Here is a 19,078-nt window from a genome sequence, read left to right on the forward strand (position 1 = left end):
TTGCTCAATGCCTTGGTTTCCTGCTTTTCCTCTTTTGGGTCACAAGGACTGGTTGACTGTGGTTTGTTTCAAGATCTCTCTCTCTCTCTCTCTCTCTCTCTCTCTCTCAACAAGAAATTAACTGACACGTCATGATGCTTGTAACTTGTCATGACTGTGGTAGTGTAGTAGTAGAGATCATACTGTGATTTATTGGTTATCAATGGCCTGAACGTTCCCTAACTTGGCTGCTCTCTCTGCCATTAAGAGTGTTGGGAATATCAACATAAATGTAACATATTGCATTTAATTCACTTAATAACTTTGACAAAATCTGACTACAATCAAACAGGAAAATGTATAAATTCCTTAGATGTGTCACGTGTCGTGTCGTGTCTGTGTGCTTTATCACACTGAATCATCTGATCGCCTCACGCGCTCGTCACAGAGATCACACACTGCATGCATCGCAGGTTTCATTAAACAGAATCACATCTAACAGATTCACACCGGACTGCCGTTCTATTTTTAGAAAGTGAAAGCAAACAAGGAGGAAATGTCAAGCACCTTTGGATTCTGAAAGATTTCCGTGTGTTTTAACATTGACATTTGACGCTTTTATTGTGTTGAACGCGTAAAGGCTCAGATTCACTTAAATCCGAAGTCAGTTTTTTCATTTTATTTAATTTCTTTAAACAAAGCAGTCCGATCGATGATGTATCTCATGTGATTTCGGAGATTCCGGAAGAATCTCCCTCAGAGTTTGTTTTATTGGAGTCTGTATTTTCACAGGAATGTTGTGGATTATTATCGTTTTACTGGTGAATCTCCTCTTAGAGACTTCAGGTAAGAACAACACAAACACAAGCGAATCTTTACAAATTTTATGAGAGAATGTGCTTATGAAACGTGGATTTAGTGTAATGGGACAATGGGGGGGTGGGCATATTGATTTCCATCTGTAGGGGTGCCACTATGGTTTCTGGGTCCCCTGAACTTGGGCGTTAGCTTGGGCCAAAAAGTTTCGAGTGCCCTCTCCATTGTCAGGCCATTAGAACTGTCTTAACATTATATTTTTATTTTACTATGAGTTTAAATAAGTCTCAATGACCAGTTTTTCAGTGACATTTAAAGCCAGAATGGCAGCCTGCCTCATTGATCTTAATCAAGCAGCTTTCTTTTCAGCGAATCATCTGGGTTAAATGTATTGTCTGCTTTCTGATATAATGGAATGGGCTTCAGACTTTAGCTGACCATAGTCACCTTTATTTATATAGTGCTTTTAACAATACCAATTGTGTCACAGCACTTTACAGTACCAATCACCCCTTTGGCCACCCTGATCAAAACTGCCATTTTTGTCCCCTTTTTCTTGACAAGAAATGCATTTATTAAGAAGTAGAACTGGCGTATTTCTTTGCATCCACATCAGACGGGAGACTTTTCAGATGTGCACTTCAGCTTCACCTCAGTGCCATGCTACAGCAGCCAAATGAGCTTCAGAAGAACTACAGTGAACTGCAGTATGATGAGATGTTGTTAGGCTGTATGTCAGTAAAACTGTCCTGTCAACCATCTCACTGTGTCACAGCACACACTCTTCAACTTTATCTGAATCTGTGGTGCCACACTCTGATCGCGACATTATAAATAAGTGCACAATAAACTTTCAGTCCTTTAGTCAGTAAAGTCATGAAATGAACAAAAAGTTGATTAAAGCTGCAAACTGTAAAAAGTAAAAACAAAAATGAAACCATTTAAATGCATAAAATAACACATTTTACAGTCTGGAATTCATGTGCTGTTGATTTCCAGCCTTTTCACATTCTTATCACTATCTGCGTGTCTCATCCATGAGTTTACAATGTTGTAGAACAAGCTTTTGGGGGTTTTGAGAACCAGAGCCAAGCTGACTGGACAATAAAGCTATAGTAAGCCCCATTATTTAAATAACTAGAGGTGATGAATAATACCAAAGTTATCACATTCACTCAGTATTATTTGATATAAAAATACACAAATATCTCAATTACAGTTAAGTAGAAATTAATTGCATTCAATTGTGTTTTAGGCAGTAAAATAGTCTAATATACTAACTGTGAGAAGACAGTTAGCCCCAGATTTTATTGACAACCCTCCACATAAAGAGTTTGGTGATTTTAGTTAGTTCTGGCTGCAGATAAAGTTTTAATAGTTGGTGATTTTAATATCCATGTTGATAACAGCAAATGAAGGACAATATTAATGGAACATCACAAGATGAGAAATCTTAGATTTGGACTGCACACCAGTTTGAGAAGACAGACCACTTAAGGGCGTAAAGATGTGTAATAGTTGGGGCTTTGGTCTCTTAGCTTGTGTTTTGTATCATCTGAAACATTCTGCAACTTATATTCCAAAGTGACTCATATAAATCAAGCTAGCAAAGAATGTGCAATGAGCACAAATGCAGTTTGTCTTGCTGCAGAATAAGAGAGACACATACAGCCTATTGCATTTTAAACAGGCTGCTAGATGCACTTTCACTTAAAATGAAGTTACCGGTAAATAGGCTTTGAAATAAATGTGGTTTATAGCCCCTATATTATTTGTTTTATATTTACAATTTAGTTTGAATCCAAGTGATGCATCTGCTAAGTGAGAAAAAGATCATGCAACAGAAGCATGCATGTTCTCCCTCACTCTTGCTCACCTTACCACTAAGTCATTTTAGTCATTTGTGCATTGTTTTACCTGCTTTTGGCATATCTGACAGAACTACAAACTTTCCAGTGATGTCTCTGAGAAAGAGTTATTTCCTTGACAAGCTTGTGTGTATGTACTGCTTTGCGCTTTGCTTTGGAAATATGATTAAAGGAGTTTACAATTTAAATGACTGGATTCCTCCTGGAAAAAAAATGTGCAGAATGGAACATGTAATCACACTTGAAATATCGTAGATAATGCACTATATATTTAATTGAGTGTGTCTCTCTCTCTCTCTCTCTGTCTCTCTCTCTCTCTCTCTGTCTCTCTCTCTGTCTCTCTCTCTCTCTCTCTCTCTCTCTCTCTCTCAGTGTCGTTGACTGTGGTGGTTCCTCCTGATCCTATAGTGGCTCATGTGGGATCCACAGTGACTCTTCCCTGCTGGATCTCTCCTCCTGAGAACGCTGGAGCTCTGGAGATCCGCTGGTACCGTCAGGATCAGTTCAACAACCCTGTTCTCCTCTATAATCATGGGAAGATCCAGGACATAAAGGAATGTTACAGGAAACGAAGCTCTCTGGCTCTGCGGTCAGATCAGTCTGGTGGCCTGAAGGATGGAGATGTCTCTCTACGGCTGGAGAAACTCACTTTTCAGGATGAAGGTCCATTTCACTGTTATGTGAGCGGAGAACATTTATATGACAGTAAAGTGGTGGTTCTCAAAATCACAGGTGAATGGCCATTTTCTAAGGATTTATATCTCATTAATATTTCAGGCAAATAAACTGACAGTCCACTTTAGACATTTTGCTGGCTATAATTAACTTTTCAACAGTATGTTAATTCATTCTAGTAACCCTAGCAGTCTACTAATACTACTATTAGTCTAATTATTACTATTAGTCTACTAATTAGAGTTAGTTGACATATAGTTGCAAAGTTACTTCCAGTTAGTTGAATGCCTAAGTTGAAATAAAGTGTGACCAATATATTGGTAAAATACATTTTCTGTTATGCTTTAAACTGGAACTTCTTGACTCTGTAACCCTACTTATTAAAGGGTTAGTTCACCCAAAAAAATCAAAATTTATCTTCAGAACAGAGTTTAAGATATTTTAGATGTAGTCCGAGAGCTCTCAGTCCCTCCATTGAAGCTGTGTGTACGGTCTACTGTCCATGTCCAGAAAGAGAAGAAAAACATCATCAGAGTAGTCCATGTGACATCAGAGGGTCAGTTGGAATATTTTGAAGCAAAGAAAAAGACATTTTGGTCCAAAAATAGCAAAAACGACGGCTTTATTCAGCATTGTCTTCTCTTCCGTGTCTGTTTTGAGAGTGTTCAAAACAAAACAGTTTGGATATCCGGTTCATGAACAAATCATTCGATGTAACTGTCACGGGCCGGGCTAGAACTCGGATCTCTGGTGTGGTGGTTGAGAGATCTGCCACTAGGCCACAGAGGCTGAGGTGTTGGACCCAATTGAAATACTCAAGGCAGTACTCCAAGCAATATTGGTTTATTGAAAAAAAGGACATTGGAAGCCAAAAAAATCCAACAAAAGTTCTTCTCAGACAGAGGAATTAATAACAAGAGAGATAATGGGAAAACAAAACCACAAGGGAAAATAAAAACTCCACGAGGGGAGAAAACAAAACTAGAGCATGTGAACAATCAAATAACTAGGAACGCCTTACTTGAGGTAGCATGGGAAAACTTGGAAGGACTTGAAAATACAGAGCTGGTAGCATGCAGCCTGGACTCAAAAACCAAGTGTCAAACAAGGGAAAGACTCAGCTAAAATACTCTAAGGGAAACAAGGCACAGGTGACCTGGATAACGCTAACAAGAGTAGCCAAAGAAGAACAAAGACAGAAGGGAACACAGGAGACCTCTAGAGGCACGGAGCCAAACTACAGGAGGTCAAATGCTGACAGGACCCCCTCCTCTAGGAACGGCTCCTGACGTTCCTTCCAGAACACCCGGGCCTCCGGGTGTGAAACTCCCGGATCAAACTTGGGTCAAGGATGTCTCTGGCTGGAACCCAGGAGCGCTCCTCTGGCCCGTAGCCCTCCCAGTCCACCAGATATTGTAATGAGTTCTGGACCCTCCGGGAGTCCAGTATCCGGCGCACTGTGTAGGCTGGCTGGCCGTTGATGATCCTGGGAGGTGGAGGGGGCCTGTGCGGGGGAGCAAACGGAGAAGACAAGACAGGTTTTAGTAAAGAGACATGAAACGTGGGGTTAATTCTAAGGGAACGAGGGAGAAATAAACGATAAGAAACAGGGTTAACTTTCCTTGCTATGCGAAAAGGCCCGATGTATTTCTGGGAGAGTTTCTTGGATTCGACCCGGAGGGGCAGGTGCTTAGTAGATAGCCAAACTCTTTGACCAGCTCGAAAGTTGGGGGCTGTCCGACGGCGACGATTAGCCTGAACTTGGTATCTCTGGGAAGTTCGAAGGAGGGTACGTCTGGCCTTCCTCCACGTAAGCCGACAGCGTTGGACAAAGCGTTGGGCCGAGGGAACACCAACTTGCGCCTCTTCCTCTGGGAATAATGGAGGGGTATATCCAAACTGGCATTCAAAGGGGGATAGTCCAGTAGCTGAGGACTGGAGGGTGTTGTGGGCATATTCAGCCCAAATAATATAGGTGGCCCAAGACGTGGGATTGTTAGCCGCCATACACCGTAGGGTGGTCTCCAGGTCCTGATTAATACGTTCTGTCTGGCCATTAGACTCCGGATGGAACCCAGACGATAGACTGGCCGTTGCCCCAATCAGCCTGCAGAAGGCTCCCCAGAACCGGGCCGAGAACTGGGGACCTCGGTCAGAGACAATGTCCAGGGGAATACCGAATATGCGGAAGACATGGTTCATGAGGAGCTCCGCAGTCTCCTTGGCTGAAGGCAGCTTGGGCAGGGGAATGAACCGGGCCGCTTTGGAGAACCGGTCTACAACCACCAGGATGACTGTATTGCCCTTGGATGGCGGAAGCCCGGTAACAAAGTCCAGAGAGAGATGGGACCATGGCCTGCGGGGAATAGGTAAGGGATGGAGCAGCCCCTGAGGTCGCTGATGTGCAGACTTTCCTTGGTTGCATACGGAGCAGGCCTCCACATAGACTTTAACGTCCTTCTTGATGGATGGCCACCAAAACCGCCTCTGGAGAAAGTCAAGGGTGCGGGCACTTCCAGGATGGCAAGTCAAGGGAGACTCATGAGCCCACTGCAAGACCCGGGATCGGGCCACTTGAGGAACGAACAGGCATCCAGGGGGACCACCACCTGGATCAGGCTCATGGGCAAGGGCCTCTCGCACCGTTCTTTCCAGTTCCCACTGAAGGGGCGCGACGATACTAGACCTCGGAATTATAGGAGTCAAATTCTTCTCTTGGGTGTCAGGGGAGTAGGCTCGAGACAGGGCATCTGGCTTGATGTTCTTGGTGCCAGGTCTGTAAGATAGGAGAAACTGGAATCGATTAAAAAACAGTGACCACCTAGCTTGCCGAGGATTCAACCGCTTAGCCTGCTGGAGATACTCCAGGTTTTTGTGGTCCGTGAGAACCTGGAAAGGGTGCTGGGCCCCCTCGAGCCAGTGGCGCCACTCCTCCAAGGCCAGTTTAACTGCGAGCAACTCACGATCCCCCACGTGGTAGTTGCGCTCGGCATCCGAGAGGCGACGAGACATGAAGGCGCAAGGGTGTAACTTTCCATCTGTACCTCTCTGCGACAGGATGGCCCCAACCCCCACCTCTGAGGCATCCACCTCCACCACAAAAGGTCTGTCTGGGTCAGGGATCAGAAGAATAGGAGCGGAAGTAAAACGGCGCTTGAGATCTTCGAAGGCCCCCGCTGCCTCCGGGCCCCACTGAACCTTGGTACCTCCTCCCTTAGTAAGTGCTGTCAAGGGGGCAACAACAGAGCTGAAATTCTTAATGAACTTCCGGTAGAAATTTGCAAAGCCAATGAAACGTTGTACCTCCTTCACCTTAGTAGGTATGGGCCAGTTGTGGATCGCCTCTACCTTCTTAGGGTCCATCTCCAGGTGGCCAGGAGTGACAATGAATCCGAGAAACTGAGCCTGGGTAACATGAAATTCACACTTCTCTGGCTTAACGTAGAGGTGATTATCAAGGAGTCTCTGGAGAACCCTGCTTACATGCCCCTCATGCTCCTCCAGTGACTTTGAGAAAATGAGAATATCGTCAAGGTATACAAAGACGAATTGATTAAGAAGATCCCGGAGGACATCATTAATTAGTGCTTGGAATACTGCGGGGGCATTGGTGAGTCCGAACGGCATTACGAGATATTCGTAGTGGCCTGTGGGGGTGTTGAAGGCAGTCTTCCATTCGTCTCCCTGCCGGATCCGCACAAGATGGTAAGCATTGCGGAGATCCAGTTTAGTGAAAACAGAGGCTCCTTGAAGCAGTTCAAAGGCAGTGGCCATGAGCGGTAGGGGGTATCGATTTCGAACCGTGATCTTGTTGAGGCTCCGGTAATCAATACAAGGCCTAAGACCCCCGTCTTTCTTCTGAACAAAGAAGAAACCTGCCCCAGCTGGGGATGTTGAGGCACGGATGATACCGGCTGCCAAGGACTCCTTAATGTAGAGATCCATAGCTGAGCGCTCTGGAGGAGACAGGGAGAAGATCCGACCCCTGGGAGGGCAAGAGCCAGGGAGTAATTCGATAGCACAGTCGTAAGCGCGGTGAGGTGGTAAGGAGGTAGCCCGGGACTTGCTGAACACTGCCTTAAACTTATGATAAACTCTGGGGACTCGAGACAGGTCGATAGACTTTTGAAACTCGGGACAAGGGACTGGGGAACTCTGAAGTTGACAGGAGAGTTGGCAGGTAGAGCCCCAGCATAGGATAGTGCCAGTGGGCCAGTCGATATGGGGATTGTGTCTGCACAGCCAAGGGTGACCCAGGATAACCGGGTACTCAGGGGAGTCAATAAGATAGAGGGTCTCCTCCTGCTGGTGTTGAAAGATGGTAAGTCGCAGGGATTGAGGGGCTTCCGTAACTTTGCCCGGTTCCAGAGGTCTGCCATCCAAGGCAGTAACTGCCTGGGGTTGAGGAAGAAGTTGTGTGGGGATATTAAGTTTCTTCGCCAAGGTTAGGTCTAGAAAGTCACCTGCAGCCCCTGAATCAATCATAGCCTGGACCTGATGCTGGTGGCCCCCCCAGGACAACGTAACTGGAACTGCTAGGACGGCGTTAGCAGGAGGAGCTCTAATTTTCCCCATCACAGCCCTCCTGTTGCTGTATGGGGACAGGCGTTTCCCAAGAGCTCGGGGCAAGAGGAACGGAAGTGGCCGGAAGCACCGCAGTAGAGACAACGACGCTCCCTCATGCGACGTTCCCTCTCGTTAGGAGAAAGCCTGGAACGGCCCAATTGCATATCTTCTGGGGGATCGTGGAGCAGTTCAGGAACTGGGGGATTTCTGGAGGAAGGAGCACAAACTGGAGAACCGGACCTCCTCAGAGAAACTTGGGACTGAGACTCCTTGCGACGGGCAGCCCTCCGCTCTCTCAGACAGTGCTTCGGGGACCCTGACGGAGAGTGAGTAGGCGCTTAGAGGCTTCCCGACCACTGACAGGATGATCAAACACCCGCTTGAACTCTTCCACGAATGCCACATAAGACTCACAACAGGCGTCCTGGGATTGCCACACTGCTGAGGCCCAAGAGAGTGCTTTGTCTGAAAGAAGGGTGATAATGTAGGCAATCTTAGAGCGATCCGTGGGGAAGCTTGATGGTTGGAGCTCGAAAGTGAGGGAACACTGGGTGAGGAAACCCTGGCAGGAACTGGGGTCTCCAGCAAAGGGCTTAGGAGGCGGTAGTCGGGGTTCCGCCACAGGGGAAGGCCTGATGCCACTCGGAGGTGATGCAGGGGAAGGTGAAGAACCCGGGAGGCGTTCAAATAGCTGGCGGATGGAGCTCATCACATCAGCCAGGAGCTGAGAATGTTTGGCCATTAGCTCTTCTTGTCGGCTGAGAACAGCTTCATGGCGCTGAAAGGACGCCTCATGTTGAGTGAGCAATCACTGCCAATAGGTCCTTGGAACTGAGTGTTTCTGGGTCCATGAGTGACTTGGTTTTTCTGTCACGGGCCGGGCTAGAACTCGGATCTCTGGTGTGGTGGTTGAGAGATCTGCCACTAGGCCACAGAGGCTGAGGTGTTGGACCCAATTGAAATACTCAAGGCAGTACTCCAAGCAATATTGGTTTATTGAAAAAAAAGGACATTGGAAGCCAAAAAAATCCAACAAAAGTTCTTCTCAGACAGAGGAATTAATAACAAGAGAGATAATGGGAAAACAAAACCACAAGGGAAAATAAAAACTCCACGAGGGGAGAAAACAAAACTAGAGCATGTGAACAATCAAATAACTAGGAACGCCTTACTTGAGGTAACATGGGAAAACTTGGAAGGACTTGAAAATACAGAGCTGGTAGCATGCAGCCTGGACTCAAAAACCAAGTGTCAAACAAGGGAAAGACTCAGCTAAAATACTCTAAGGGAAACAAGGCACAGGTGACCTGGATAACGCTAACAAGAGTAGCCAAAGAAGAACAAAGACAGAAGGGAACACAGGAGACCTCTAGAGGCACGGAGACAAACTACAGGAGGTCAAATGCTGACAGTAACCAGATCTTACAATGCCATATATCGGCCAATATATTGGTTGATCACAGCTTTAAGGTCATTTATTTGTACCTCAGTAATACCCATATTTACATATTATAGTCAGAAAGAGCTTTACTGTATGTTGTAAATAGTATGTTTGTATATATATAAGGAATTTGTTTTGGTGACAGAAGATTCCAGTACACAGAGACAACTACAACACACAGATAATAAAAGATAAAAAGATATATGATAAACAAAAATAGACAAAAATTGTATGTACAGGTGTGCTATAGATGGAATAGAAGAGAGCAATATGTAGGGATAGACTAAGATTGGTGGTCTCAAATAAATATAAGCATTATTGCTCAATGGGGAGAGCAATTCAATGTTCATGAGGCCCATTGCCTGGGGGGAAGAAACATTTCTTGTGCCTAACAGTCCTGGTGTTCGGTGATCTGCAGCACTGACCAAAAGTTCAAGAAGCAGACAGCTTGGATGTGAGGGATCTAGAGTTATTTTCTCTCTGGATATATACAGTTCTGTAGTTCTGACGAAGGAAGTACAACTTCTGCTGGGACTTCTTGACAATGGAGTCAATGGGATTGTCCCACTTCAGGTTCTGAGAGATGGTGGTTCCCAGGAACCTGAATGACTCCACTGCAGCCACAGTGCTGTTCATGATGGTTAGTGGGGGGAGAGCAGGGGGTTTCTCCTGAATGAGGCCGATGAGTGTGGTGTCACCTACCAACCTCAGGAGCTTGACAGAGGGGTCTTTAGATGTGCAGTCATTGGTGTACAGGGAAAAGAGCAGTGGGGAGAGGACACACCAGTCTCACTAACTGTTGCCTATCTGTCAGAAAGCTGGTGATCCACTGACAGATAGAGCTAGGAACAGAGAGCTAGCTAGAGCTAGCTAGTTAGTTTGTCTGGAGGAGTGTTGGGATGATAGTGTTGAAGGCTGAACTGAAGTCCACAAACAGGATCCTCTCATAAGTCCCTGATTTGTCCAGATATTGCAGGATGAAGTTCAGTCCCATGTTGAAACTACAAAAGGTCCAGTAAGGGTCCAGTAATGCCCTTCAGATAAGCCAACACCAAGTCTCTCAAACAACTTCATGACCACAGATGTTAGGGCAACAGATCTGTAGTCATTGTGTCCTGTGATTTTAGGTTCCTCTGGGATGGGGATGATGGTGGATCAACTCCTGCGGGTTGCTGGTCAGAATGGGTGTGGGGTGTGAAACTGGGAGTTTCAAACCTGCAGTAAAACCCCATCAGGTGTCCACAGTGCTGGGGATGGTGTCTTGCAGTTTGTAAAGTCTTTCAGGCCTTTCCACACTGAAGCAGGGACATTGGCTGGTTTTCCAGATTTTCTTAGTCACTCTGACCTGCTTTGTCAGTGTGTTTCTGGCCTGATTGTACAAGATTCTGTCTCCACTCATGTAGGAATCGTCTTTGGCCTGACGGAGCTGAGTTTTGCTGTGAGCCATACATGCATGTTAAATAAGTCCTGATAGGAAAGCACATATCCTCACAGAAATTAATATACGATGTTACAGAATCTGTGGGCTCGTCCTGATCAGTGGCAGCAGCTTCAAAAACACTTGAATCAGTGCAGTCGAAACCACCCTTCATCCATGCAAATCACATCTATTAAATTACTATCTAGGATTATCTTCTTTCAAATGGAAAATGATTTGTGAATGTTAAAAATTATTTTTCTACTTCAAATTACTGAAAATGATTCATATTTTTTGAAGGTGTTTAGATTAATCTGGTTTCTATTTCTCAGATTCATCAGGTCCATGGAAGGCTATTTCCCTTTCCCTCATCGTTCTCATTTGTGTTCTTCCGGGCTTGATTGGGCTGATTCTCTACAAATACAGACACAAACGAACAGGTACAGTTTTGCACATAATCCATGATACATATGCATAATAAAGTGGTTAAACACAGAACTGAACAGAGTACATAACAGAGTAACACCAAATCACATGGCAGGTATGATGGAAATCATCCTGCGTTTGTGACTGTAGAATTCATAGCCAAATCAAACACTGATGAATGAGTTACGTGGTAAAGGCACATTGTTTCAAATCTTATCTGTATGTCACCTGATCTGGAAGAAATTAGTGTTTTTATGGCAACTAATACACACAAAACGGATTGATACTGTTTACTGGATTGATAGAATAAACTAACAAAATACTTTTACACAAATGAGTTGGACTCTCATAATGTGTAATGCCAACCTCAGAAATGACATTTTACCCCGAGCCAAAAAACATTGAACCCAATGGATAGTTTGTTACACATTCATGGCAATATAAGTGAATATATGAATGAAAATCTGTCTCTCTGTCTGAACGGGTTAAGTGTAATTTTTTTTATTGTTTTGCAGTTCAAAGTCCTTAGAGTATTTGTAAAGTAGATTGATAATTAACCTCTTCAACGATATTTTCTGTTATTTTAGGTCATGAGGAGAAAACTATGAAGGAACTGGAAAACAGAGGTATTTGGAGAAGTGGTTTGTTCTTGTGACTGTATTTGCTGAGGTCAACCAGTAATTGTTACTAACCACAAACACATTAAAAATGAATTGGCACCGTAGCTTAGTTTGCTTTTATATCACAGTGCAGTGAAGTCTGAGTGCACCAGTGAAAATATTTCTGTTTTGTTTTTGTTTTATTATTATTCCCAATTACACATCATCTTTTATAAATACATTTATTGAAGAGCATCTTGTGGTTTAATGGAAGAAAAAAAAGATAATCTGTACTTAGTTCATTGTGTTTCATATAATTTTTTCTTGTTTTAAATATTTTACAATTAAAGATTTATTATATATAGAAGCATAGATTATATATAAAAATTTGTATCCCAGATTTTTAACATGTCACTGTTTATTTTACAAAGTATTACAGACACAATTTCTTATAAATGTCTATTATAATGGATTGTGAATATAATAAAATGGGAAATGCATAAGTTAATTATGCTCCTTGTACACTGATCAGGCATGATATCAATAGCACCTGTTTAACATTGTGTAGATCCCCCCCATCCTGCCAAAACAGCTCTGATGCATCAATGCATGCACTTCACATAACATCTGAACATGTCCCTTGGTCTCTGTCAGTAACACTTCAGCAGCAGATCTTCAAAGTTGTGAGATGGGGCCTAGAGCCTTGTGTATCTTATTCCGGGCCGAATCTCAGATGGGCTGGGCATCAGGCCTGTTTTAAGCTTCTCCTTTTTATATATTAGACATCTGTCAGTTCAGGTAATGGAAAAGATGAGCTGTGTTGGTTGAAACAACATGAGTCCATGCTACGATGACTGTCAAGACTGGCTAACACAGTGTTTAGAGTCCACACCACCAGCAGCGAGCATGGCATCAGCTCAGCTGGAAGAGTTATAAAAGAAAGGATGAATGGGTTAAAACTAGGGCTACCCCCGACTAAAGATTAGTCAACTGGTACTTGTTATTTTAAACTGACTCATCACACATTTATACTAATTTATTTTCTTGAATATAAACCTTAATGAGCTTTGCCGCAGAATAAGGAGATATTTTAATTATTTATTTATAAACAAGTGTTTTCTGAGTAAATGTCAGCTGTTATCACACCATCTCCACAGTACAGTGTAAAGTCCTGAGTGTACGGCCTGTCCCTCTGACCTCTACTACTGCGCATTTCAGCCTGTCTGAGTGAGATTTCTAGCTGGATGAATGACCATCACCTTCAGCTTAACCTTACGAAGACAGAACTGCTGGTGATTCCAGCTAACCCATTGATTCATCACAACTTCTCTATACAGCTGGGTTCATCAACCATAACTCCTTTGAGGACAGCCAGAAACCTAGGAGTTGTGATGGATCATCAGTTAAGCTTCACAGACCACATTGCTACAACGACCCGGTCCTGCAGGTTTGCCTTATACAACATTAGGAAGATTAGACCCTTCCTGTCAGAGCAAGCAACCCAACTTCTTGTCCAAGCTCTTGTTCTCTCCAGACTGGACTATTGTAATGCCCTCCTGGCTCTTCCTGCATGTGCTGTCAAGCCTCTGCAAATGATCCAGAATGCAGCAGCGAGGGTTGTCTTCAATGAGCCAAAAAAAGCTCATGTTACTCCTCTCCTCATCAGGTTACACTGGCTACCAGTAGCCGCTCGCATCAAATTCAAGGTACTGATGCTTGCCTACAAGACGACCACTGGCACGGCACCAATATACCTAAACTCACTGGTTAAATCCTATGTGCCCTCCAGAAGTTTGCGCTCTGCAAGTGAACAACGCCTTGTGGTGCCACCCCAAAGAAGATCAACATCACTCTCACGGTCCTTCTCCTGGACTGTGCCCAGCTGGTGGAATAACCTCCCAATCTCAATTCGTACAGCGGAGTCTTTACTCTTTTTCAAGAAACATCTAAAGACTCATCTTTTTCACCAGCACTTAACTAATACTAGCACTTACCTTTCCTTTTCTTGTCTATTATGATGATACGTGTTCTGTGCTAGACTAACTGAGACTTGTCATGGCACTTGTATACTGTTGTTGTTCTCTTGTTGGTCTGATTGCTTCTATTGTTCTTGTTTGTAAGTTGCTTTGGATAAAAGCGTTGTCTCAGTAAATCTCCATCACAGGCTTTTAGATGTGGCGACATTTAATACACAGAGCCGTAGGTCACTGACAAGCTGCACTATATGGCGTTCATAAGATGAATCGTGTTCGATTATGAACGTGATATTGTTTTTATTAATGCCATTTATGTTTTTGTTAATACAACAGATTTCTGTGGTCTAATGTGATATTGTTCATGATGAAATTTTTATTTTATTGCTGTAATTAATTTGCAGCATTAACAAGCTAACCCGTTTAATTAATTTTGAAAGCGATGACTGATGGATGTATTTTTAGTTCAGTGTCTGGATACAAGTATTGATTATGATATAATATAATTAGTATTGACCAAGTTCAGAGGCTGTCATATGTGGATAAACTTACTATTTTGTGTATTTTCATCAGTTTCAATATTAAAAATAGCTTTCATATTGATTAATGCATTTTCAGAAAAAAAAATACAATTTTATATTAAATCTATGAAAATCAAAGTATTTTATTATAACCTAAAGGTGCTATGTGAAAGTTTGAAACAGAAAATAGTGGTTTTCATCCTGCCACTGCCACTTTCTTGGTAAAGAAAACACATTTTTACTCAAACATTTTAAATCAAACTGGATTTATTGCATTTGGAAACTCTTCATATACAGTATATTCTATGTTCATACACAGCTTGAGTAACAAGATTGTGTTCTGTTTTAACTATTTCTTCTATTTTATATTTTTGGGTAAGAAAAGCACTTCTTCCGGTAATTAGTGTCTTTCATTCCATCATAAGAAAACATTTCTGGAACCTGCATCTGAAACAGCATTTAGATTTACACAGTTTATGAATCTCAGAGGAGACATGTATTCATTTAAACTGCAGATACGGATGTATAAATAGACTTCAAATTTTTTACAAAAATAAAGAGAAAAACTATCGAAATGTGAAATTAAAACCTACAGTAGGAGACAGCAAGTGAATGTTAATGAGTGAGTCATTGAGATTCAAACGATTCATTCAAACAGCTGATTCATTCAGAAACAAAGCATTTGACTGTGTTAATGAGTGAATCGCTGAATCATTTATTCAACTGATTCATTCTAAAAGTAAACATTGTCCATTGCTCAGAGACGCAAAACAGTGCTGTTTGGAACTATTTTTTTTTTTTTTTTTTGCAAGTAGTAGTAAGTAACGCTGACCAGAGAAAACCATTGCCTCTTTCGGCATGCCTTCCTCTTCCCTAGGTAAATGCCGATTATATATAGGTCCATCCACTTGATCTAAAAGAAAATGAAAATGGGGAAGTCATGGCCTAATGGTTAGAGAGTCGGACTCCCAATTGAAAGGTTGTGAGTTCGAGTCTCGGGCCGGCAGGAATTGTGGGTGGGGGGAGTGCATGTACAGTTCTCTCTCCACCTTCAATACCACGACTTAGTTGCCCTTGAGCAAGGCATCGAATCCCCAACTGCTCCCCGGGCGCCGCAGCATAAATGATGAACACTGCTCCGGGTGTGTGTTCACAGTGTGTGTGTGTGTGTGTTCACTGATCTGTGTGTGTGCATTTCGGATGGGTTAAATGCAGAGCACAAATTCTGAGTATGGGTCACCATACTTGGCTGAATGTCACTTCACTTTCACTTTCACTCGTAATTATTATTGTGTGTCTGTATGTGGAGTGAAACTCTGGTACAAACTGGACTTGCAACAAAAGCAATGCCGAACTATTCATCAATTTAAACTGTTATATAAACATTGGGTCTGGTTAAAATACAGAGATGAGGGTCTTTAATTTAAAATGCTGTTGTATTCTGTCTCATAGTGTGAACATGTGATCAGTGTTTCCTTACCATCACTGGTATATTGTCCATTACAATTGTTGCCATTGTTTATTTATTTTATATTGTAGTTAAATTTATGTTGTACTCTGTCTCATAGTGTTAACGTGTTCAGTGTTTTCTTACCATCGTTGGTATATTGTCCATTACCATTGTTGGCATTGCTTTTTCCTATTACATTGTTGGTATAAACTGTTGTTATAATAATTACTTGTTACTTGTGGTAACGCCACCATGATATAACATTTGTAAATAATTTGTGAGCAAAATAACAATGAAGCTCAATTATTAATCACTAAATGTGGAACGGGGGTGGGATTAAATAAATTGTCTTCTTCCCACTCCCTTTCAGGCAGAATTTGATTGTCATATTTGAATACTGTATATTCTGTTTTTTGTTTTGTTTTTTGTTTTCCTTGCACTATATGATTTAACTATTTTTGTCTACCTCGTACTTTTTGTCCCATTGCCTGGAATAAATGAATAAAGATAAATAAATTAATAATAAAAAAAAAACAGCACCAGCTGAGCACCAATTCTGAGTATGGGTCACCATACTTGGCTGAATGTCACTTTCACTTTCAAATGTGAACCCTGTGTGTTCTGACACCTTTGAACTATTGACACCATTGAGTTTTTCAGCAAACAGAGGTCCAGTAGCTGATTGGACCAGATGGATCAGTTGTACACCCATGACCCTGACTCTGGTTCACTGGTTGTCTTTCCTTGTAACTCTTTTGGTAGGATCAAACCACTGCATAACAGCCCAAAACACTCTCTGGCCATCACCATCATCAGTCATCTGGCCATCACCATTTGGCCCTTGTCAAAAAATATAACCAGTGTTATTCACTTCACCTGTCAGGGGTTTTAATATTGTGTCAGATCAGTGTATGTTCTCAGTTACAGCTGTAGTTGTCTTTCTCTAAAATTGTTTGTTCTCATTTTAGTTGTGGGAGACACAAATATAGAAGAACTGAGGAAACATGCAGGTAAGCCATCATTTCAGTTAAATATGAAGATATGTGTTAATATACTTTTATACACGGAAAACTAGGAGGGAAAACTTGTATTTTTTTCCTCACAGTTGAGATCACTATTGACCGTGAGCATTTACATCCAGATCTGAGAGTTTCTGATAACTGTAAAATCAGTGAAGAATATAAACCCACTAGAGAGGGATTTCCATTTGAATTATGTGCTTTTGGAGCCCAAAGATTCACTTCTGGTCGTCACTATTGGGAAGTAGAGCTGAAACAAGCAAATACACCTCCCAAAAACTTCTGGATAATTGGTGTGGTGAAACATGGAAACTTTACTACAAAAGACAGATCTGCTTTAACTGCATCAGCTGGTTTCTGGTTCTTGTGTTCAGACGGTCCTCGTGGCTTTTACACCAACACTGATCAATCAGTTAAACTCTCTCTGACACCGAGACCTGAACGACTGGGAGTTCTGTTAGATTATGATCACGGTCAGCTCTCATTTTACAACGTCACAGAGAGAAAACATCTCCTGACCATCTGCAGCAGATTCTCTGGATCTGTCGTTCCTCTCTTCAGTCCTGGAGCAGGTGATGAGAGCACGATTAAAATCCTGGATCTTCCAAAACCTGCAGAACCAGCTGAACCCAGTCAGCCTTTACTGAGTAACACGGCAGCTGTAGAATCAGCTGTAGAACTAGTTTACTGAGTAACAACAGCTCAGACGCCTGACTGACTAATGCAGTTTAATCAGAAACAAACACCTACACAGAAACCATTCTCTCTAATGACCTGATCATATCATCGTTACACATCAGAGTCGAACAAACACTAAAAAGAAAGACTGAAAGAAAACAGTGTCTTAGTTCTAGAATGATCAAACATCTCTACCGAATTCACATAATTTCTATTCAGTTTGTGAAATGTAAAATCACACTAATAGAAGATAAGTCTATTCAGTTTAACACATTCTACTGAATGAGGACAATTTTGAGTGAGTCCAGATATAAGTTCATATATCTTGTGTCTGTAAACACAGTTGATGAGGTCAATTATTTGTACAGTTCTCAGTAGATATTACAGCGTTCCTTCATCCTCTCTGTTACAACCTTCATCTGATCTAACATCTCTTCTCAAGCACTTAACTAAAACACAACCATAAACAGACGAACTTACTAGAACTGCTGTTATACTTTTGTGCATTTAATTTGTGTGTGTGTACTAATCTATACTTTAAACTTGGCATTGTGTATTAGAAATATTTGTATTTCTTTTTGCTGTATATTTGATTGAGCAACATGAAATGTCTAATGTCTGATGAAATATTTTGTAAAGGTGCTTTGGCTAAATATTTTTACAATTAAAAATGGGTGATCATTGTACTTTGGGATCTTTGGAATTCAAGTTTTTTATAAATCATTATATTTGATATTTAATTGCACATTGATTCTGTGTTAATTTAATGAATAAAGTAAATTAAAAGAAGAGAAATCATATGGATAAAACAGTTTTAACAATAAACCTGCATCAACCGAAGAGACAGTATTTCTTCTACATAAAATGGTAACAAGCGCAGTCATATTAAGACATTATAGAAATACTGTACTGAAGACTGGGTCTTAAATAACTCTTTTAATATGCTTTACAGTTATTTTTCTCAATGGCTGACACACTTGAACTGATTCACTTATCCAATTTACCAAACCATTCATTCAGTTATCAAAACATTGACATTTTTTCTATTCAACTATAGCACATTTCACATTTTTGATAATGTTTCAATTTTATCTATGTTTTCTGCAAAATGATACATTAAAATGTCCTAATTTTGCACTGGTTTAACTCAAGCCATCACAGTGTGAACACACTTTAAACCACAAGTAAATGTTAATTAAATGTTAACTAATGAAACAACAATCAGAACCCCAGGATAATACAGATATGAGCCACAAGTGATTATGTGCTGTGGAAAATGCAGAGGAAGAAGAGGGAAATTAATAAGAAGAGGCCAAAGAACATTTGTTTTTGATGAAATACTGTGTGTAGCAGTTAATTATCTATTCTAGTGCACTGAATGACCATGATGGAGACTGGAAAACTGTGTTCAAATGGATGAGAGCCATCTCATAGCTCTATCACTAGTACATTTAGACAAGAAAACAGTAACTGTGAATTCATGTGAATGAATAAATGTCATAACTATGGCTGATTAGGATGAAAACATTAAAGGATTGTGACCAAACTACTCCACCATCAGATTCCTAACAGAAACAGAGCTGTGATTACGGTTATCTTCAGACTGAAGTTTTCCTGACCTGCCTGGAGGTGGCGCTCTCTCTGTGCTAT

General features: G+C 41.7%; 1 protein-coding gene across 1 annotated transcript; it reads left to right on the forward strand.

The window, feature by feature from the left end:
* The first annotated feature begins 459 nt into the window (after window positions 1–459).
* On the forward strand, window positions 460–18,112 carry LOC113093126 (butyrophilin subfamily 2 member A2-like). The gene is made up of 6 exons (XM_026258964.1): window positions 460–825; window positions 3,036–3,395; window positions 11,095–11,202; window positions 11,776–11,814; window positions 16,700–16,741; window positions 16,837–18,112. The coding sequence occupies exons 1-6, from the start codon at window positions 774–776 to the stop codon at window positions 17,439–17,441; spliced, it is 1,206 nt and encodes a 401-aa protein (XP_026114749.1). The 5' UTR covers window positions 460–773; the 3' UTR covers window positions 17,442–18,112.
* The last annotated feature ends 966 nt before the right edge of the window (window positions 18,113–19,078 follow it).

The sequence above is a fragment of the Carassius auratus genome, unplaced genomic scaffold, assembly GCF_003368295.1.
Source record: "Carassius auratus strain Wakin unplaced genomic scaffold, ASM336829v1 scaf_tig00214896, whole genome shotgun sequence".
NCBI classification, from domain to species: Eukaryota; Metazoa; Chordata; class Actinopteri; order Cypriniformes; family Cyprinidae; genus Carassius; species Carassius auratus.

Bases quoted from the DNA above. Each gene is read 5' to 3' on its own strand.
- LOC113093126 (XM_026258964.1), top strand. From the start codon at position 774: ATGTTGTGGATTATTATCGTTTTACTGGTGAATCTCCTCTTAGAGACT. The intron at 3,396-11,094 runs GTGAATGGCCAT...TCTATTTCTCAG, and splicing joins GGTGGTTCTCAAAATCACAG to ATTCATCAGGTCCATGGAAG. The intron at 16,742-16,836 runs GTAAGCCATCAT...TTTTCCTCACAG, and splicing joins AGAACTGAGGAAACATGCAG to TTGAGATCACTATTGACCGT.